The sequence below is a fragment of the Mirounga leonina genome, unplaced genomic scaffold (genome assembly GCF_011800145.1).
Source record: "Mirounga leonina isolate KUSES-001 unplaced genomic scaffold, KU_Mleo_1.0 Mir_168, whole genome shotgun sequence".
In the NCBI taxonomy this organism is placed as follows: Eukaryota; Metazoa; Chordata; class Mammalia; order Carnivora; family Phocidae; genus Mirounga; species Mirounga leonina.
The window spans coordinates 57,357,103-57,381,254 of NW_023270426.1; the positions used below are offsets into that span (position 1 = coordinate 57,357,103).

Sequence of the window (24,152 nt, forward strand, 5' to 3'; positions counted from 1 at the left end):
CTCAGCTCCAGCTCTGTTCTTTACCCACTTAATGACACCACGCAAGTCAGGGAACCTTTCCGAAGTTATCCTTAGGAAGGGATTATTAATCCTTGCCTCAATATGAAAACCTTTTGGGAACTTCAAAGTGCTATAGTAATATCAGTTTTTATTGTCTTATAATACTTTGCAACCTTCGTTTGCACCATCATTATCATGCCCATAACCCCCCAGTTTCTCCAGAGATGTTTCAGCATTTTTGTTACAAGAACAATTAAAGCCAAAAGTCCATAAAAATATCCTTTTAAATTATACTATTCAGACAAGATCGGGTGCGTTCAGAAGGGTATGGCTAGCTAGAGACTTCAAATATGTTTTTCAAAAGGTTAACTTAATTTTTTAAAAAATTCAAAATCTCGTGAAATTTCTTCTTTGGATTTATTTACAATTGTTATTTATTCATCATATTAAACTTTACATCTCAGGCAAAGTCTGCTTTCTGAGTGCATGCGGTGTCATTGAGTATTCAGATCTGTTTCTCAAACTAATTAGAATATGTTAGGAGAGATTCTATTTCAATTTAGGATGTTTTGTTAAAATCATTCTGGAAATCAATTCACCAATATTCATTAAGTCCCTTCTAAAAGAAAGGCATTGAGATAGGGGTTGCAGTAAATACAAAATGAGTAAGATCAAGTTACCGATCTCAAGAAATGGACAAAACTGGTGAAGTACAAAACAGGTATACAAATGATTATTACTGAGGATAAGATAAATACTCTGAGAGAAATAAAAACAAAGTTTTATGAGAGAATCAAAAAAGGAACAGATCCACTTCACCTGGAGAATAATTCCATTTGCAATTAGAAAAGTTCTTTTCAGGACGGGTCTGCCAATAACTTGCAAATTAAATATCTGAAAAGATTATAATTATAATGCAGGGTGGCCCATTTAAAGAAGTCCCACTTAACATAATGTGATTTCAACAGTAATAAGATAAAAAATACATAGTTCAAACGCATATAGATCCTCTTTTTCTGAAGGACACAAAGGATTTTAACTGCCAAGGTTTTTCTTAAATGGGTCATCCTATCGAATAGGATCACAATATTTTTTTAAACGAGAGAAATCTGAAGAGCTGCTACAAACTTCCTGGATGAAGACAACCCGTTTTTATTTGTGCTGTGGGGCACTCCGTGCAGTTCCAGACATACATGCAGTGCCCTCTGGCATTTCTGTGAGTCTGTTAACTCTTTCAGCCGCCGGGGCATCACAGGGTCATGCAGACCTCCCGGGAAGGAGGCGGCTCCCAAAGAGGCCTCTTTCTTCGGAGCCTAGTGGCCCTCTCTAAAGGATAGGGTCCTTCAGCCTTACCCCTCTGCCCCCACCCCCACCCCCAGTCTGGGACTGGGTACCATTAGTGCACTGGACCAGTAATTCCACTAAATTGTACCTTCATGGCCCCCTATTACGAAAGGAAGTGTGAATGCTGCCAAAGCCCTTTCCTAACTGGCAATGGAATCACAGGTCAGAAAACATCTTTAGCAAGCATAAATTATTAGGCTCACTATAAAAGAGAGCTGACAGATGAAACAGGCATTTCCATGAGTGAACAATACAGCTTCCATTCAAAGACTGCTGATTGGGTGTTCAGCCTTCCAGCATAAACAGCTATTCAAATTTTAAACTGTAACCAAGTGAATAAAGAGAAGGAATGCCACGGCCACCTCGGGTTCTTCAGAACAATTCAACAAGGGATGTGATATAAATAAAATGTCAACCTATAGGTTGAGTATTTCTTCTTCTTCCCAAGGGTGCTTCAGAGCTCATGAAACAGAAGGCCAGTGTTTCAGACCAGAGTCGGCTCTGGAGACCTGGAGAGCCGAGTTCCCCCACTGGCTATCCCAGAGCCTCGCCAGGGGATGGTCACTGAGCACATCAGCCTCCCTCTCCTCCTCCCCTGTCTGTCTGAGTTGTTCCCAGCCTCCTCTTTTGTAAGATGTTATCTGTATTCATGGGGCGAGGCTGTTGAGGATGAAGTCACAAACATGTAATTATGAACCTCGGAGCAATGCAAAGCATTCTACTCATAGGAAAAGTAGACACTGTCAGTTTCTTGCTGAGACGCCACAAAGGAAGAGTGCCTCCTCGAGATAAAACTATATGTAGTTAACAAAATGAAAAGTATTTATCCCTATGGTTTGCCAAAAGATGCAAATTCCAGATGTTTAAAGCCTCCCAGCATTTCTCAGGACGTGATAAGAAGCTAAGACGATCTGCAATCTTTGGTTGTATGTAAATCTCTGGTTAAAATAGAAGCATGTAACATGTATATCTAGTAACAGGAGACATGAGTGCTTAGTGCTGGCTAAGTGCTTAGTGCTAGCAGGGTACATTTTTAAGAATGCCGAAGTATTGGGCACTTCCATGTCAGGCTTACATTGGGTCCCCTTGCATTTCAGAAGGTCAGTAGAAGTAACAAAGGATGTGAATTGGAGTTTCTTCCCTGGGGGACCCTGGGTCTGCGCCTTCTGAAAGACCTACACACTGAGCGCCCTGCCTCCAACCCTTGCCCCTGCAGCATCAGCTTATGTCGCTTTTCCTAAAAAGGGCACCTGTTACCACAGAAACACTTGCTCATCAGTGGCTGCTCTCGGGTTAATTTTTCAGTACTTTCCAATGTAAGCTGGGAAGTCTTCCAGTACTGATGATATCCATCCAGAGAGCTCTCAGGTCAGTGGAGAGCTCTGATTGTTTTTAATGTGTTTTAATCAGAGCACACAAATAGCTCCATTTACATTGAAGATGTAGCCAGAATAAGTTAAATTTTGTAATTTATATATTTTTTTCCATTTTTGATATATTTGTATCAGATCATAATAACTAGAGGCCCAGAAGTCACTACTAAAAAATCTGTTTGGGGATGATGTTCCCTTACATTGGTTGAAATTACAAAACAAATGGGCCTTTCTGCTCTGAAGTACTATTTTCCAACTTCCTTGCCTCCTGGAATATGCTGGTAGCATTGTTTTTAGATGCTAAGGATAAAGTGAATTATTTAAAAATAAAGAAGGAGTTCCACTGCTGAGAAGAACTGCTCTAAAATGTGCCATGAAATGAGATAGTGACTTTAAGAAAATTGCACATGTGTGCAATTAAGTATGCCTTTGATAACCTCAGGTTGAGTTCTCATTCATTTGGTCTCTGACCCACAACTACCAGTTTAAAGAAGGGTACTGCATGACCCATGTGATTTTAGGAAAGAGTATTTCCATGACCACCATCTAGCACTACTATAGAGAAACCATAATGTGTGAGAATCTTTTGTTATTAAAAATAACTCTGCCAACAAAGAAGTCAAATTCTCACTCTTCACAGATGACATGATACTTTATGTGGAAAACCCAAAAGACTCCACCCCAAAATTGCTGGAATTCATACAGCAATTCAGCAATGTGGCAGGATATAAAATCCATGCACAGAAATCAGTTGCATTTCTATATACTAACGAGACAGAAGAAAGAGAAATTAAGGAATCAATCCCATTTACAATTGTACCAAAAACCATAAGATACCTAGGAACAAACCTAAAGAGGTTTACCAAGGAGGTAAAGAATCTGTCCTCTAAAAACTACAAAACAATCATGAAAGAAATTGAGGAAGACACAAAGAAACGGAAAAACATTCCATGCTCATGGATTGGAAGAGTAAATACTGTTAAAATGTCTATGCTACCCAGAGCAATCTACACATTCAATGCAATCCCTATCAAAATACCATCAACATTTTTCACAGTGCTGGAGCAAATAATCCTAAAATTTGTATGGAACCTGAAAAGACCCCAAATAGCCAGAAGAATGTTGAAAAAGAAAACCGAAGCTGTGGCATCACAATTCTGGACTTCAAGCTCTATTACAAAGCTGTCATCATCAAGACAGTATGGTACTGGCACAAAAACAGACACATAGATCAATGGAACAGAATAGAGAGCCCAGAAATGGACCCTCCATTCTACGGTCAACTAATTTTTGACAAAGCAGGAAAGAATATCCAGTGGAAAAAAAGACAGTGTCTTCAACAAATGGTGCTGGGAAAACTGGAAGAATGCTGGGAAAATGTAGAAGAAAGAAACTGGACCATTTTCTTACACCATACACAAAAAGAGACTCAAAATGGATGAACGACCTAAATGTGAGACAGCAATCCATCAAAATCCTAGAGAACACAGGCAGCAATTCTTCGACCTCAGTCACAGCAACTTCTCGCAGGATATGTCTCTAAAGGCAAGGGAAACAAAAGCAAAAATGAACTATTGGAACTTCATTAAGATAAAAAGCTTCTGGGGGCGCCTGGGTGGCTCAGTTGGTTAAGCGACTGCCTTCGGCTCAGGTCATGATCCTGGAGTCCCTGGATCGAGTCCCGCATCGGGCTCCCTGCTCAGCAGGGAGTCTGCTTCTCCCTCTGACCCTCCCCCCTCTCATGTGCTCTCTCTCATTCTCTCTCTCTCAAATAAATAAATAAAATCTTAAAAAAATAATAAAAAAAAAAAGATAAAAAGCTTCTGCACAGCAAAGGAAACAGTCAAAAAACCAAAAGACAACCTATAGAATGGGAGAATATATTTGCAAATATCTTATCAGATGAAGGGTTAGTATCCAAAACCTATAAAGAATTTATCAAATTCAACACCCAAAGAACAATAATCCAATCAAGAAATGGGTAGAAGACATGAACAGACATTTCTCCAAAGAAGACATCCAAATGGCCCACAGAGACATGAAAAAATGTTCACATCACTTGGCCTCAGGGAAATACAAATCAAAACCACAATAAGATACCACCTCACAGCAGTCAGAATGGCTAAATTAACAAGTCAGGAAACAACAGATGTTAGCGAGGATGCAGAGAAAGGGGAAACCTCTTTTTTTTTTTAAAGATTTTATTTATTTATTTGAGAGAGAGAGAATGAGAGAGAGAGCACGAGAGGGAAGAGGGTCAGAGGGAGAAGCAGACCCCCCGCTGAGCAGGGAGCCCGATGTGGGACTCGATCCCGGGACTCCAGGATCATGACCTGAGCCGAAGGCAGCCGCTTAACCAACTGAGCCACCCAGGCGCCCAAAGGGGGAGCCTCTTAACACTGCTGGTGGGAATGCAGGCTGGTACAGTCACCCTGGAAAACAGTATGGAGGTTCCTCAAGAAGTTAAAAATAGAGCTACCCTGTGACCAGCAATTGCACTCCTGGGTATTTACCCCAAAGATACAAATGTAGTGATCCAAAGGGGTACGTGCACCCCAATGTTCATAGCAGCAATGTCCACAATAACCAAACTGTGGAAAGAGCCGAGATGTCCATTGACAGATGAATGGATAAAGAAGATGTGGTGTGTGTATAAATATATATATTTATATATATATATACACACACAATGGAATATTACTCAGCCATCAGAAAGGATGAATACTTACCATTTACATTGACATGGATGGAACTGGAGGGCATTAGCTGAGCAAAATAAGTCAATCAGAGAAAGACAATTATCATATGGTTTCACTCATATGTGGAATATAAGAAACAGCACAGAGGATCATAGAAGAAGGGAGGGAAAACTGAATGGGAAGTCATCAGAGAGGGAGAAAAACCATGAGAGACTCTTAACTATAGGAAACAAACTGAGCATTACTGGAGGGAAGGTGGGTGGAAAGATGGGGTAATTGGGTGACGGACATCAAGGATGGCACATGATGTGATGAGCACTGGGTGTTATACGCAACTGATGAATTACTGAACACTTCATCTGAAACTAATGATGTACTATATGCTGGCTAACTGAATTTAAATAAAAAATAAAAAATAAACAAATAAAAATAAGCCTGCCAAAATGGTACTTCAGACATGGCTGTGTCGTAATGTTGTCTAGAAATTGGACATCTCATGCAACCGGCCACCAACTGGAATATGCTGAGTCTCCACCCAGTTATTGGGTTGTTGGCACATGTATTTTAATGAGCACTGATTATCAATTTCCACAGCAACATTCCAAAGGATTCTAGCTGGCTTAGTTTTCCATAGTCTAATCCAGTGATTTTGTTTTTACATTACAACATATGCAAAGAAATGTTCTTCCTTTATGGTAGGAGTGTGATTTATCAAACTTTTTCTGTTCTAACATATCTGAGTAAAGCAGGTTCATACATATCCTGATTCAGGAAGTTTTCAGGGAAAACCTCTACATTATCACCCACTAATTATCTTACCACTGATCTTTACAGGCAAGGTAATTATGAGGTGGATTGTGTAACTAGATGTAACCCCAATGATAAAAACCTTGATAAAAGGGATAATCTTCAACACAAAGAAATGGAAAAACTCTCCATGCTCATGGATTGGAAGAAAAAATATTGTGAAAATGTCAATGTTACCTAGAACAATCTACACATTTAATGCAATTCCTATCAAAATACCATCAACTTTTTTTGAAGAAATGGAACAAATAATCCTAAAATTTGTATGGAACCAGAAAAGACCCCGAATAGCCAGAGGAATGTTGAAAAAGAAAAGCAAAGCCGGTGGCATCACAATTCCAGACCTCAAGCTCTATTACAAAGCTATGATCATCAAGACAGTATGGTAATGGCACAAAAACAGACACATAGATCAATGGAACAGAACAGAGAGCCCAGAAATGGACCCCCAAACAAAGCAGGAAAGAATGTCCAATGGAAAAAAGACAGTCTCTTCAACAAATGGTGTTGGGAAAATTGGACAGCCATATGCAGAAGAATGAAACTGGACAATTTCCTTACACCACACACAAAAACAGACTCAAAATGTCTGAAAGACCTAAATGTGAGACAGGAATCCATCAAAATCCTCGAGGAGATCACAGGCAGCAACCTCTTCGACCTCAGCCGCAGCAACTTCTTCCTAGACACATCGCCAAAGGCAAGGGAAGCAAGGGCAAAAATGAACTATTGGGACTTCATCAAGATAAAAAGCTTTTGCACAGCAAAGGAAACAGTCAACAAAACCAAAAGACAACCAACAGAATGGGAGAAGATATTTGCAAATGACATATCAGATAAAGGGCTAGTATCCAAAATCTATAAAGAACTTATCAAACTCAACACCCAAAGAACAAATGATCCAAATCAAGAAATGGGCAGAAGACATGAACAGACATTTCTGCAAAGACATCCAAATGGCCAAGAGACACATGAAAAAATGTTCAACATCACTCAGCATCAAGGAAATCCAAATCAAAACCTCAATGAGATACCACCACACACCAGTCAGAATGGCTAAAATTAACAAGTCAGGAAACGACAGATGTTGGTGAGGATGCGGAGAAAGGGGAGCCCTCCTACACTGTTGGTGGGAATGCAAGCTGGTGCAACCACTCTGGAAAACAGTATGGAGGTTCCTCAAAAAGTTGAAAATAGAGCTACCATACAATCCAGCAATTGCACTCCTGGGTATCTACCCCAAAGATACAAATGTAGGGATCCGAAGGGGTACGTGCACCCCGATGTTTATAGCAACAATGTCCACAATAGCCAAAGTGCGGAAAGAGCCAAGATGTCCATCAACGGATGAATGGATAAAGAAGATGTGGTATATATATATACAATGGAATATTATCCAGCCATCAAAAAAAAAAAAAAAAGACAATGAAATCTTGCCATTTGCAATGACGTGGATGGAACTAGAGGATATTATGCTAAGTGAAATAAGTCAATCAGAGAAAGACATGTATCATATGATCTCACTGATATGAGGAATTCTTAATTTCAGGAAACAAACTGAGGGTTGCTGGAGTGGTGGGGGGGTGGGAGGGATGAGGTGGCTGGGTGATAGACATTGGGGAGGGTATGTGTTATGGTGAGCAATGTGAATTGTGTAAGACTGTTGAATCACAGACCTGTACCTCTGAAACAAATAATACATTATATGTTAAGAAAAAAAAAAAGATAGTAGGAAGGGAAAAATGAAGGGGGGGAATAGGAGGGGGAGATGAACCATGAGAGACTATGGACTCTGAGAAACAAACTGAGGATTTTAGAGAGGAGGGGGTGGGGGGATGGGTTAGCTCAGTGATGGGTATTAAGGAGGGCACATACTGAATGGAGCACTGGGTGTTATACGCAAACAATGAATCATGGAACACTACATCAAAAACTAATGATGTAATGTAGGTGACTAACATAACATAATAAAATAAAATTTTTTTAAAAAGTGATAATCTTCAAACCTGCACTTTTAATCTATAAATCCTAAAACATTTGCATCTACTCTACATAGATCTTTGCCCATGATATTACAAACTTCCAGTGTACCACCTGTATTCCTTTATCATAACAATCACTATCTTGTGATTACATGTATTTAATATTTATCTTTTCTCCTAATCAGTGGCTCTGAATTTGGGGTACACATTTTTAAATTTTGGGAGCTTTTTAAAAATACTTATTTAGAGTCCAGTGAAAACAGAATCTCCATGTGTTTGTGTATGTGTTGGCTGTGCGGGAAAGGGAGGACTCATATTGTCCTATTTTTTAATTTCCACACTCAGGTAGAGACAAAAAAACACTGCCCCAGGTTGTTAGCCCCATGAAGAAAAGGACTACTTCTGTATCTTAATGCTTGGAAAATAAGAGTACTCAAAAAATCATGTTAAATAAATAAATGAATATCACACTCATGAACAACACACTCCTTTGTCAACAAAGCACATACAGGAATTTCAAGAACCTCTCATATTTAAAGCTAACCTTGGACAACTGGCCTCTGAGTGCTTTTTCTGATGAAGCAGAAGCTGTTGAAATTATATATGATGAATTATGATGCTAGTTCAGGTCTTCCTTTTTAAGCTTAAATTGCCACCCTGCGGTGGCCTCAGCTGCAGAATGCCATCCAGCACCATTAAATCAGCACCTTCCTGCCCCTGGAGGGCACAGGCAGGAGAAGGCTTGCACTAGAGGGTAAATTGCTACACTCTTCCCCTACCTCCCCTACATTTTCAGGTCCATGAGCACAGAGCTGTGTATGAATGCAACTTGTTGCATTAACAAAAAGAATGTTGACTTTTTCATTCCTTCATGTCAAAAGGTGGTGAGACATAAAATAACAGATTTCCTACTTAGAATACAAAGACATGTGCACATCTACAGTTAGTGATATTCCTGATCCATCCAGATGATGGGTCTGGGTCTGGGAGAAGCAGCTAAGGAGATTGTTGAAGGGTAGTATCTGCCCACCCTAATATGAAAGTCAAAAATCCACACCTGAAGTGATTTGTGTAAAAGTCAGGATACTGATTACATTTGGGGGAGGGAGGAGGTGAGGTAAGGATAAGGCACATATAGTGAGGGTGACTGGAAAAGTTCTAATTCTTGACCTGGGTGGGGAGTGGTTACAAGATTTTCACTTGAAGTAAGTCATTAAGCTACAGATTTGTTTGGTGTGGTTTTCTGGCTCTGTGTTTTATAATAAAAAGTTTAAATTACAATTAAACTGTATTAATAGTCAACCAATAGTTTATACCAATTTTAATTTAAAATAATTCACCTCACTGTAAAAAGTAAAATATAAGTGTATAAAGCATTAAAAACTACATCTGAATTCAATTTATCTTTAAAATCTATTTACATATTAGTTATTACCACCTGTTGAATTATTGAGCTCTCTGAGTGTGTTCTTTCCTCCTCTCTTGGGCTTCAAGGGGAATTCCCATCAGTTCAACTGTGGGACTTGGAGGGTAAGTTTGTACTTTCTCAATAGAAACCATCTGAGCCATTAGTGACTTTCATTGTGTGCCTGTTCTGCTTCCCCCTTTCCAGACAGAGGAGTCCAAGCTTTTCAGTCTGTCATCACAGGACAGAACCCCCAGGCCCTTGAGCATCTTAGTGCTCTTCTCTAGACATGTAGATTTCGTTGGGGATAAAGAATTCAAGAGCAGTTTAAGTGGTTTCTCCCAGCTTTATACTTCTTCCACCATCTTTTTCCTCCTCAGTAAAACTTTAGTTATAACTATGGAGTAATTCAGGTGGCTCTTTATTTCTCCCTAACTCCTTGATTTCTCCTTGAATCTCCCTTGTGTCTGTCAGTCAACTGACATTTCCTGAATATCCAAGGCTGTGTTTTGTGAATTTTGCCAATTTCTCAGATTGATTCTGACTTCTTAGGGCTTTCTTTTTATTTTATCCTTTTACAGTTCCTCTCTCTCCTCTCTTGGTAAATATGTCTTCCAACCCCTCCCTTTCCTCCCACTGTTTCCTGAAGGAATTAATGAATATCTATATACTTTCTTTTGTTAGTCTTCCATCCTCATACCTACTTCTCACCCCTGCCACAGCTAACATATTTCCTGAAGTAAATTGGATTACTCACTGCATCCAATTGTCATTGACAGACATTCAAGTTCACATCCCCTCAAGCCTGTTTTAATTTATTAGCTTGAATTCTAACTTTTAGGATTCTATTTGACAAATAATATTATTTAAATCCTTATTGATGATAATAATCCTAATAATAATTCCTACCCAAAGCATATTTCACTCATGAAGTATGTGTATTTTCTAAATTTAAAAAATGTATTAATCTTTTTAACCCTCCAGTGAGCCAAAGAGAAAGTATAATTATTCCCATTTTGCATTCGAAATCACTGAGGTAAAACAACACCTATTTCCCCAGTGGCTAAACAGAGCAGGAAGGAAATAAAGGCCTGACTCCCAGTTATCTACTGGGCCACAAAGAAAAAATTTCTTGAAAGTTAAGAAAATCCAGATGAACTCTCTATGCCAATGACTTACCATTGCCTCCCTTGAAATGATTATAGTGAATGTTTATTCAGAAAATTCTAAGATAGCTCATGTATGTCATGCTACCCTGAGGAGGAAATGTCAAAAGACGGGGAATAAGAGAAATGCCAGGAAGAACATGACCCACAGAGATGATTAATATGGAGTTTGTCCATTGAGATATAAAATTTAAATGAAAATCTTTGACTTAATGCAACCTGAGGATGAAGAATCCATGGAGATACTTCTAAGACCTGAAACAGTGCCTTTCCACAGTTCAGAGACCTGACTGAACTTTTTCTCACTCGCTTTCTCCTTATACAATGCTGTCTCTGCCTCGGAAAACTATATCACATGAGGAGAAATGAAAAATCACTTTTAACTTGACTCAAACAGGAGAACTGGGGGAAATAGAAGGATTCCTGAAACAGGTCTATGACATCACAGGTACAGTAAATGTAGAATTGATGGGGTGAGGAAAAAACAAAAATCACAAATTGAAATTTTAGTCTTCAACAGTTTTGCATATAGTCTCTGGCTATATTACATAACATTTAACATATAGGCAGGAAGCCTACAGAAAAATAAAATCTCTTGATGAGGGCCAAATTGACATTAGATTTCTATCTCTTGCTTGCTAAATCAATTCAATAACATTAAGTGCTCTTTTTGAATAGACCAGTGAGTTCTCCCCTAGTTAAAGTAGCTGATCCTATTCAAACAGAATTTCCTCATATCTGGATACCAATTCATAGCACCAGATCTGCTCATGGTTCCCAGCTGATGAACAAGCCATCCACAGTAGTAGGTTATCCCAGTTGTAACTTATTTCTCATATTTCTTATTAGGATTTTATTACTATTATTATTATTATTATTATACACTCTTGCATATCAGCAGAGTCCTTAAAGTCTTATTTCTTTCTCACTTTTAGGAGGAATTCACCCCACCTTTAACCTTCTCCCTCTTGCTACCCTTGAAATCATACCCAGGGGCAATCTTTGCCAAGGAATGAAGGGAACTTTGAGAGGGCTTCCTCCCATGTTGCACACGCTTCTTGCACAAATTAAGATGTTACTCTTCTGAGTTTCTGTCAGCTTATGAAACCCATTAATAAAAATCCAGATAATCAGGAAAGCATGGCTTTACTGGACCTTTTCAGAAAACTATGCTCGACTTTGATAAGTTCAAAAACCCAGGTCAGGAGGCAGAACATTTAGGCAAAAGGATAAATGTCCAGGAGGTGTATTATAGCTATAGAAGATTCCTCTGAAGAAAGCTTCAAGGCAAAAGTTGCAAATGCACAATAAAGGTATGGAATAGAAAAAATGGATTCAGAGTCACTGCTATGTTCCATTTCCTAATCCCTAACCCTATTCTCAGAACTAAAAAACAAAACAAAACAAAACAAAAAAACAATCCTTTGGTCCTAATAACTACACCAGGTGCCATAATACCCTTCAGGGATGTTAAGACTCCTCTTTGAGACTGGATTGGTTGGGAGAAAAAAGAGCCAGGCTCACTGTGCCTATGTATATTATGCGAACATGTACATCTATGATGAGAAAAGAAAGGAAAAAGAATTGCAGAATTATTTTTTTATGCCTGACATGGTACTATTTCATTATTTTTATATTGAGACATCATCTGACCTCCATCCCAAATATAGGTGCTCATAGCTTTTTGCTCTGAACATGGAAAACCATTAGTGCTGACAGGCTGATCATATTCTCAAAAGGTCAGGATCTGCTGTAAACGTGCTTTTTCTTCATCATTTGTCATTTTTGTGGGGTCTTTTCAACTTTTGTGTCAACATATATGTTCCTCACATCTGGGCTGACATCTCACTTCAAAAGCATGTTTTATCCCTGTTGCTTCAAATGCATGAAGTAAGAAAACCTAAGTAAAAATAATTTTGTGAAGAGAAATATCTCTAGTATTGAAAATGCAACAACACACTGATAAGTGTTTTCTCTTGATGTATATCTGCAATTTCTCTCCAAATTTAGTGTGGTAACAATGGGCAGATATCATTAATCTTTGGTGAGGTGACAATGGTCAGGTATTATTAATCTCCTTTACTAGGTGGGGCAACATGGAAGACCCTTCCAAAAGAGTCAGTTGAGGATGAAATTTAACTCTTCTCATTCTCAGTTAATGCTATTTTACTTTGAATCCCAGCCTGAGGAGTATAATGTTGGAGCACAGGTTAATAGAAGTTCAAGTTGTGATACAACCTCTCCCTCTAGTTTAGGTTCAGGAAAATGGATGGAAAGGAAAGGGAACTCAATGTCTGATTGAACTGGGGACCAAGGAGGAAGAAGGAGGAATTGATTATCTCCCTTCTCCCCTTGCTGTTCTTGGCTTTCATAACCTTCCATCCCAAACCATTTGTTCTTCCCACTTCTCAACAATGCCTTCTTTATTCCATTTCTAATCCTCAATTTGCCAATCTAGATCACTGCAAATAATAATATAACTCAAAACCTACCTTCTATGGAAAGACTTCCAGGCTGGTTATTCCTTCCATGAAAATAAAAGCACTCAACCATTCTCCAAAGCTGGAAGGAATCTTTGAGATATCTAGTCCAGGTCTGGATTTTTAAAAAGAAGACCCCGAGGTTCAAAGAGACGAAATGATTCCCCAAACTCATATAACGCAAGTCCTTTGACTCCATCCTCAGGGATTTGTTCTACTGTGTTTATTTGTTTGTTTGTTTAATGGAAATGGCTTTTTCCACTGAGGCTTTTGTGGTTATTGTTGTTTTTTGTTTTTATGTCAATGAGAAGAATTGCCACCCTTTCTATGCTGGAAGGTTGTCAGTGATCCCATTCAAAAACAAGGGTGGAATAGAGGCCATCAGATCTTGAAGCCCCTTGGCTGGCCCAAGTTCCATACACACTGAAGAGTGACCAGAGCCCCCTCTGGAGGAAGACATGGGGTGTTGTATGACTGTATTTGCTTAATAGGGAACCACAGGGCTCTATGCTTTAAAAATATCACTATCTTGAACCCTCCTACACTGTTGGTGGGAATGCAAGCTGGTGCAGCCACTCTGGAAAACAGTATGGAGGTTCCTCAAAAAGTTGAAAATAGAGCTACCCTACAACCCAGCAATTGCTCTACTGCGTATTTACCCCAAAGATACAAATGTAGTGATCTGAAGGGGTACCTGCACCCCAATGTTTATTAGCAGCAATGTCCACAATAGCCAAACTGTGGAAAGAGCCGAGATGCCCTTCAACAGATGAATGGATAAAGAAGATATGGTATATGTATACAATGGAATATTAGGCAGCCATCAAAAAATTGAAATCTAGCGAAATAAGGCAATCAGAGAAAGAATTATCATATGATCTCACTGATATGTGGAATTTAAGAAACAAGGCAGAGGATCATAGGGGAAGGGAAGGGAAAAAATGAAACAAGATGAAACTAGAGAGGGAGACAAACCCTAAGAGACTATTAATCATAGGAAACAAACGAAGGTTTGTTGGAGGGGAGGTTCCTGGAGGGGAGAGGGGTAGAAGGATGGAGTAACTGGATGATGGACACTGGGGAGGGTATGTGCTGTAAAGAGCACTGGGTATTATATAAGACTGATGAATCACAGACCTGTACCTCTGAAACCATTAATACATTATATGTTAATTAATTGAATTTAAATTTTTAAAAAGAGGAAAAAAGATAAAATTTAAAAATTAAAAAAAATCCCTATCTTAACAAAATCAAGGGTAGAAAAGTACCATTCAATACTGAACTATTTTCAGTATCCAAAAGCTTCATTGTCCAAAAGTTTTACTATAGTGAAACTAAAATTATTTTCAGTCATTGCTCTTGAAATAAAAGCAAGGGAGGATTTTTGAACTGTATTCCAAGATCATTTTATCCAACAGCTCCTAAAACAATAATTGCTTTTTCCAATTCTGCTTAAGCTTGCTATTTTAACAAGTTGACAATTTCTAAATATCTAATATGTATCCTTTAAAAAAAATAAAATGTATCCTGTTAATGGCTTTAGCCACAAAATCTCACATCCAGCTTCCTAAGTCACAACTCAGAAAATCAAGACACCATCCTCACAAATTCCACTTCCCAGGTCAAAATGGGAATGTCATAACCAAATCTAAGAGCACTCTCGTTCCTCTTGGAAGTCCCCAAACAAAGCTATTTCTCTTTGAAATATGAAAGAGTGCTTCTCTTATGAAAGAGTGCTTTGACGGCCCCACAACCTCAAGGCCAGACAGGAAAGTCTAACCTAGATCTTTCTAAATGAAATATTACTGTTATCTTTGTAAAAAAAAAAAAAAACTCACTCCATGCCTCCCACATCACCCTGATAAAACGCTTACATGAATAGCAAAGTAGAGTTCTGGACTTCACATTCTGTTTGGTTATCCTGTCAGCCCTCAATTTCATTATTTGTCTGTATACAATTCCAGTTACCACATGTTCCCCAAGCAGCAATTAATAATATCTGCTATATATTATGCTTCAGGCTATTATGGGCTACATATTTGTGTCCCCTCAAAATTCATATGTTGAAATCCTAACTTTTTTTTTTTTGTACAAGAAAAGAAACACCATTTTTTAAAGTAGATTGAAGCAGTGATTTTTAAAACAAAGAAAGCAGAACTAGAACATCTTAAATTTTTAATCCTTTCTTTACAGGTTACCTAAACCACTTTTGATTAAGAAAACTGTAGAAAGTTAGTAACTGCCACAAGCAAGCCAGGCGGCAGCACGTGTCAATTTTCCACAGGGTCCTGCTTTGCGGGGTCTCCGCTCACACTCGCTGGAATCGGTCGCGGCAGAGTTTAGTCCACAGGTCGTTTCTCCTCGTATTTCTTTGTAAACTCTTCAGCGTTCTTACAGAATTTTTTACGGTCCTTAGAGTATTCTTCAGCTAGGTCAGCCCGAAGTGGGTGCTCGGGCTGGGGGTCGTTCACCAGTGCTATGAGGGACTGGATTACTTCGTCGGTTTTGGTTGCTGGCTTCCAGTTTTCAGCACTAATTACTGGCAGACAGACCTGCCCCTTTTCATCGATGTTCGGGTGATAGATCTTTGTTTTAAATGTGATCTTCGGTGGTTTGAATGGGTATTCTGCTGGAAAGTTGATTTCGATTCTGAAGGCCCCCTTATCATATGGAGGGTTGTCAGGAACAATAAGCCCTTGCCAAGTCAATAAATTAGCTTCATCAACCTGGATGTTACAGAAGTTTTTCATTCCACATTTGCGGATTTCTTCAAGCTCCTTCATCAGCCTCCCGCTGGCCTCCATCTTGGATCTGGTGCTGCTGCTTTCCCCGAAATCCTAACTTCTAATGTAATGGTATTTGGAGTCTTGGGGAGGTATCTGGGTTTGTAGAGGTGCAATTAGTGCCCTTAAAAGAAGAGGAAAACAGAAAGATCTCTCTCTCTGTCCATATGCACACACTGAGGAAGGACCATGCGAACACATAACAAGAAGGCAGCTTGTCTACAAATCAGGAAGAGAGCTGTCACTAGGAACCAAACCTGCCGGGACCCTGATCTTGGACTTCCCAGCCTTCAGAACCGTGAAAATAAATTTCTTTTGTTTAAGCCACCTAATATTTTGTTATAGCAACCTGAGCTAAGACACAGACTCTATCCTAAATATTTTACATTCAGTATCCCATTTAAAATTTACACAAATCCCACTAGGAGACACCACTTTCCCCATTTTACAAATGAGAAAACTATCTCTTAGATTAAATAGCTCTTCAACATGAAGAATGTGAAGTGCAGAGTTGGATTTCAAATATGCCTCTTAACCCTGAATCATGCTGCATAGTACATAGTAGACATCAAATAATTAAAGTGAATCCCTCCTACTTCTTCTTCTACTCCAGCACTTTAAAACTGTCCATTTATACATATATCTTCATCACGCAGCTGAAAGTTCTTTGAGGACCAAGATTATTGTATTCTCAATGCCTAACACACAGCATGTGCAGAAAGAAGGAAGGAAAGGGAAGGGAACGGAAACAAGACAAAGCAAGGCAAGAAAGAAGGAAGGAAGGAAATAAAGAAAACAGTGTATGTGAATCCATAATTAGTAGGTACATTAGTGTGCTAGGGCTACCAAAACAAAGGACTACAAACTGGGTGGCTTGAACAACAGAAATTTATTGGCTCATAGTTCTTGAGGCTAAAAGTCTGAAATCAAGGTGTCAGCAGGTTGGTTCTGAGGACTGTGAGAAAAAGATCTATTCCAGACCTCTCACCTGGGCTTGTAGATGGCCAACATTTCCCTACGCCTCTTCACACTGTCTTCCCTCCATGTATATCTCTGTGTCTAAATTTCTCCTTTCATAAGGACACCAGTCATGCTGGATTAGGGTCCACTCTAACGACCTCACTTAAAATTGATTACCTCTGTAAGTATTGAGGAGGGCATGTACTGCATGAAGCACTGGGTGTTATACGAAAACAATGAATTGTGGATCACTACAACAAAAACTAATGATGTAATGTATGGTGATTAACATAACAATGAAAAAATTTTAAAAAAACTATAGCAGGAACAGCTATTTGGAAATTAACTAATTGAAGATTTCTTTTGCACTTCTCCAGAAAAAAAAAAAAAAACTAATGACGTAATGTATGGTGATTAACATAACAAAATTTTAAAAATGTTAAAAAAAAAAACTAATGATGTATTTTGTATGGTGACTAACATAACGTAATAAAATTTTTAAAAAGACCCTATCTCCAAATAAGTTCACATTATGAGACATCAGGAGTTAGGACTCGCACATATGGATTTGGAGGGAGACACAATCTGTCCCATACTGTGGTAACAGAGATGCTTTCCACATAAGGGACAGCTGACCACAACACAACCCAGCTGTTTGAGGGACATGGAAGGCACATGCAGGGCCCTCTGTAGTCAGAAATAGCCTAACCTCACAACAGAAGAGCTAGCAACTGAATCTGTTAAATGATGGCTCCACTCATTTATGTGAGGCTCTACCCCTCTGGCAGCAACCTATAAACTAAACTATAAACAATTTTAAGACATCATTTTTATAATCAGTCCTGTATCACCACTTCTGCATTTAAGTTTGCTCCTAAGAGGTCTGTTAGAAATGGTCACAGGTACTCTCTGTTCTCAATTATTCTATCCAGATCTTCATTTGCCTTAAGATAAACTCCACTCACAGGGCATCATTCTCTCCAGTGACTTCTGAGCCAAGCAGGGAAAAATTGCCTATCCCGTGTGCTCAGTCATGATCTCTTCTAAGCCTTTATGTGCCTGAAATGTAGTATATCTCTATGGGCCATTTACGGACCCCATCTTTCCAGGAAAGAGTATCTTTTATCCCCTAAAACTGCACTAGTGGTAAAGAGAAAATCTGCCTCAATGTTCCCTAAATTCCCACGGAAACGGAAGAGAAAAAGATACCCAGGATTCCTGGGCTCGGCTCCCAGGCATAATCACAGATGCTATCCCACAGTGGAGTCACTGTCCCTACTCGCCATGCAAGCATGCCCACAGCCTCCAACTTCTCTCATTTCACACTGGAGAAGAAAGAAAACCACACTGGACAGGGATTTAAACCCCCTCTGTCCCTCTGCTCACTGCTCTCACTTGCTTTCTTCACTTGTGTCTTTAGAGAATGTTGAGTACACAGTGCATTCTTCTTCTTGACGAGCCGCAACCTTACAGTTTCACATGATTTTGATCCCATCAACTCTTCCAGAAATTGGTTTCATTCCCCAGTTGATCTTACTGTTAAATTTTTCTCCACTCTTTCAAACACTTTTTGTTCAAATTTAAATCCATCATTTCTATTCTTATCTTTGCTAACTAATGAGAGTGGTTTCTTCTCCTTTGGGAAACTACCAAGTTGTGTGTACCTGCATTCACATTTCCATGTGCGTTTTCTCTCATACTTTTAGAGGTTATCAAAAATTCAGAAGAAGAAAACCTTGCTTTAATTAAAGAATATACACAATTTCATTCTTTCCCAGAACCTGCTTGCATGTTTACTTTTCATAATATTTGTCTCCTTAGAGGAATGCAGAAATAACAGGAAAGATGTTTCTCAGATACTGTTTAAAACATGCAGTCTATTATCAAAACTACTATCAAAGTCCACTACTGGGTAACTTGATTGTGGAAATTGAAGCAACTTAGCCTACATGGAGATTATTTGACTACCTTACAATTTCTCAGAATAAAATACTCCCTGAATTCTGATTTTTTAATAAATTACTGTAATTTGATCTACCATTTATGTGATATGTGAGGAACAGAGAAGAATCCCTCTTCTGAACTGTCAGTGATTTTAACAGACAGAAACTTTAATCACATTGCTTATGAACTAATCAATTAACAAGTATCAAGAATTTACTGGGTACATAATACTACAAGACAGAAATAGGGATATAACAAAAATATGTTTTCCTTTCCCATCCCCTTAATCCCAGGACAATCTCCCATGAGAGAAATATCCCTGTCATCCTCTTCCTGATCCTCAGATTTCTTACCCTATTCCCCCTGCCCAAATCCATCATTATATCAAATGACCACATCCTAACTCCTATGAGGCTCCTTCCAGCAAAAGATAAACACCTTGCTTCTTTCCCCACACACAAAATCTACTGCTTTCTCCTATCACTGGGCAAATTTGAAGTTATTCAATACTATCATTGCCCCCCAAGCCCCATTCACTCCTGACCTAAACCAGGCCTCATTTGTCCCCTTCTAAATACACTCACCTACAGAACCAGCCACCTCCATGAGCTACTTGAGTCACCTCACCATTCTACTCTGAACTCTGTTGACACGTAGACCTCCTAGACCTCCTCACTGGTAATTCTACAGCAGCATTCTTCAAAAAGAGAACCCCTGAGAGCACATAACAATTTTCCAAAGGCTACACAACCAAGTATGGTTTCAAGGGGGTCATTTTCCAGATCCTCATCTTCCATGTATGTTCTTTCACAAAACTGATCTAAGAATGGTTTTAGATGGAGGGAATTCTACAGTTCTCCTTTCTTGTTTCATTCTTCTCAATTTCTCATTTGTCCTTTTCCCACATAAATACATACTTAATATACGTAGGTACACAGGTAAATAAAATCTCCCTCATTCCAAATTTTACTATATTGTAATGCCTTGAGATATTTAAAAACCTCCAGGGCTCCAAAGGAAAAAAAAATAATAAAAGTGCTGGCACTAAAGTCTCTTTTAATCAAGACTTCATAAATCTTTGCTAGGCCCCCTATTTTTCTTTGCCTTACACATATTTTTGCTAAGAGCCAAATGTGGCATAAAAACAGGAGGGTTTGGCCTCAGTAGGGATGTAATGGATTCAGATGTTTTACACAGTGTAGCAGAGGGAGTGATACTAAGTTTAAGGACTTCATCTCTTGCATCACCCAAATACTTACAAAAAAAAAAAAAAAATCCCTCTTAAAGAAGAGCCTAAGAGAATAAAGCTAGACTGTATGGGTAAGAAAAACTGAAAGCAGTGGAACCTTTTTCATTTAGGCAACAGAGTCCTAGTAAGGCTCTGTGACTTGCCTGACCTAAAATCAGCATTAAGAAGTGAGATGTCAGGCAGTGTGTATTAACACATTGATTTGAATTGATAAATGCAGTCAAGTTTATCTGAGAGAAAGTAAACCTAATTTACCTGATTGGTTTGATAATGAAAACTGGTCTGCTTATTTGGTTATAATGACAGATGCATTCCTTAATTCGAATGAGTTAAATGTGTAGTTCCAAAGTTTTGGTGAAAAAATATTTAAAGCATGTGATACAATAAATGTAATTTATCAAAAATCACTGTATTGGCAAAGGGATACTGAAAGTAACAAGGTTTCAATGTTCCCAGCAGTTTCTAATATATCAGATTTTTTTAAATGCCTCTAAATGAAAGAGAAACAAATACAGTTAACAGTTACTTGATGAGTCTCCCTGAAACGCTTTTGTTATGCTCACTAGAAATTCAGAACCTGAGTAAATAAAGGTGATTTTATAAATTCTTTCACAATTCTCTGCCCTCAACAAAATTGAAAAAGAACCTATCATGATTACAGATTATTAAAAGTAATTTTGGTAATATATTGCTGTGGTCTTTGGTATTCAATTCAGAATAAATTCAAATAATTGTGCGAGATTGTTATTAAAGATAAACAAATTCCTTTCATTCCTTTTAAGGCCTTCCAATCATTCCATGCTTACATCATAGTGGGACTAGAACTGATATTGATCCATCTTTCATCCTAATTGTTCACATCCAAGAACAGACTATCCACCTAATTTTGAAATGCACTTCCAATAAAATTTATTTCTAATGTTTAATAATTTTATATAAAAATTTCTATTATTTTGATATATTGCCAATTGTGTACCAATACAAATCTTGAGGATAATTCAACCCTAAAGAAAACATTTTTTAAGACTTAGCATTATGGTTATAAAAGAATTAAAATTTTTAATTCAACTAAGTTAAAATTCTATGAGGAAAATGGAATAGAAATATAGGCTCTAGGAATAAAAGAAATGATATCAAAATAAAATTAAAGAGGAGCTTATTCATGAATTTTTTATTTACTTACTTTTAATCTAAATATAGCACCTATTCAGCCTATCTTCGGAAAAGCATAAAAATCTTAAGTGTAGCTCAATAAATTTTCAGCAAATGAACATGTAAATCAGCACTCAGCAGATCAAGAATAAGAACATTACCACTACCCCAGAAACATGCTCCCCCAATCACTACCCTCCCAAAGTTAACCACTATCCTTGCTTCCAACATTCTAGCTAAGATGTGCTTGTTTTTGAACTTTATAAATAGAATCACACACTATGTGCTTTTTTTTTCTGCTGTCTTTTACTCAGCACCATGTTTGTGAGGTTCATCTACATTCACCTATTGCATAAATGCATTATAATGGCTTCCAACTATTTATTTTAAACTACCAATTTTTGCAATATAGGAAAAACTACATATTTGAATCTATTTAAGCATGTGAAGAAAAATTTGGATCCCAACTCAAAATTATGCAAGCTTAGTTATTTAAAGTCCATGGGCCTCAATTTTATCATATGTAAAATGGGGTTCAAATACTGATTCCTCATAGAGTTGCTGTGAGATTGTACACGGAAAGCACAGTTCCTGACACAAATAAATACTGCAGCCATTGTTGTGACGGCGGTGGTTGTCGTTGCCTTCCAACTGGTCATCCCAACTTCGATAAGGCACTCTCCAAATCCCTGCTGCTAAGGGACAGAACTAAAACACATAAATGAACATGCCCCTCCCGCGCTTATATTAACTTTGTTCTAGCTTTTTGTCACTTAAAGTATGTGGTCCAAGCACTCCTGCATGACCTGCAATGGTGAACTGGACCAGACCCCTGCTTAATTCCTCTGTAATTGAGGGGTACCAATACCTCTTTCACTGGACTACTGAAAATAAATGAGAGGAAATAAGGAAAAAATAAAAATAAATATTAAATAAAATAAAAATAAAGAAAAGCTTAGTTTATGTATGAATGTACATATGTATGTATGTATGTAAAGCATTTGATATGAAGCAGGTGCATAAGAAATGGTAGTTACTTAGGAAGAAGGAAGAAAGGGAGGAGAAGGGGAGAGAGGAAAGATTATTGCAAAACCTGATTTTGTCGGTGACAGAAGGGCGCCTATGAGGTGATAGGTCTATAAGTCAGTTGCTTTTTCTACCCACTTCTGAGTCAAGGTGGGTAGAAGTAGTATAAGTAAAATAAGTAGGATATGTGATTTCCATCCCACTCTGTAGATGAGAAAACTGCAATCCTGAGAGGCTAAGTGATCTTACCCAAGGATCTATAGGGAATTAGTGGCAGAGCCAAGATTCTTGTGTGAATCTGTCTGATTCCAGAGCTCTGATTTTTTTTTGTTTTTTGCTCTATTCCATTGCCTCCCTGAAATATTCTAATTTTAATGTGGTATCTCAAATATGCTCCACTTTAAGGAAGATATAATTTTCAGTCTTAGCCTTTCTGACCCTCAGGGTCTAGTCTATAAAATTGAACTAATAATAGTAACTGCCTTCTAAATAAGTTAATACATGTAAAGTGCCTAGAATAGCACTCAGTAAGTGTTACCTTTGTTGTTGTTTTAATTTTAAACTATCGATTCATTGAATTTCTGATTGAAGTAGAAAATCACTGTATGTGGTTTTGGCCAATATAGGTGAGCTATCTTAGGGGAGCATTATCCCTTCCACTTAAAGTAAACATCAACATTCAGATATACCCTTGACTCATTTCCTAATCCTTAGGTGCTAAATAAATACTAATTCAAAAATTAGCTAAAATCTCTGCTCTCACAAAGCTTGCAACAAACCTGTGGAATTAGGACATATCAAGGGAGGAAGGAAGGAAGGAAGGAAGGAAGGAAGGAAGGAGTAACAATGCTTTTCCTGGTACAACTCTGTTCTCAAAAAATAAACTTGAAATAATGTTCTATTTTTGAAAACTCAACTTCTCCCCATAGTTCTTAAAAATACTCTGACAATCTGCTGAAAATTTGAATATTTTTCATTATTGCTTATTACTGTTATTTTCTATTATTACATATTACACTTATTGTCTTCAGTTTTTCTCATAAATATGCGTTTGACCAGGCATACTGTAAATATAAGTGTTGTCATTGATATTCTCGGCAAGGTGAAAGTGAATGGTTCATTTCAAAGGATAATTTAAATCATCCTTTATACATATAATATGGAAAGAAAACGATTTGCCTGAATAGAGCCAGCACTATTCAGTAGAAACTGAGTATTTATCGTGGCCACAGTGGATTTGACAGAGGACATAACCCCTGCCTTTTGGGAGGACACAGTCCATAGGGGAAGAGACACATGCACAAATACACGCATAAAACATGTAAACAAAGCCTACGTAATACAAAGTTACGCGGCAGCTGAATAACATCCATGATGTGAGCTGAAATATTCAGATTCTCAGGATGTACAGTTCATATAACTGAAGTAAGGAGGGAGGATTACAAATCAGCTAATATTTTTTTTATTTATTTTTTATTATGTTCAGTTAGCCACTGTGTAGTACCTCATTAGTTTCTGATGTAGTGTTCAACAATTCATTAGTTGCATATAACACCCAGTGTTCATCACAACACATGCCCTCCTTAATACCCATCACCCGGCTACCCCATTCCCCAACCCTCCTCCCCTCTGAAATCCTCAGATTGTTTCCCGGAGTCCAGTCTCTCATGGTTCGTCCTCCTTCTCTGATTTCTCCCCCTTCAGTTTTCCCTTCCTTCTCCTAATATCCTTCATGCTATTCCTTATGTTCCACAAATGAGTGAAACCATATGATAATTGTCT

At 38.1% G+C, this 24,152-nt stretch overlaps 1 protein-coding gene across 1 annotated transcript; it reads right to left on the reverse strand.

The window, feature by feature from the left end:
- Positions 1-15,414: 15,414 nt before the first annotated feature.
- On the reverse strand, positions 15,415-16,061 carry LOC118016499 (ubiquitin-conjugating enzyme E2 L3-like). Its single transcript, XM_035013900.1, has one exon. It carries the CDS (start codon positions 16,058-16,060, stop codon positions 15,596-15,598), a length of 465 nt encoding a protein of 154 aa, XP_034869791.1. The 5' UTR covers position 16,061; the 3' UTR covers positions 15,415-15,595.
- Positions 16,062-24,152: the final 8,091 nt, after the last annotated feature.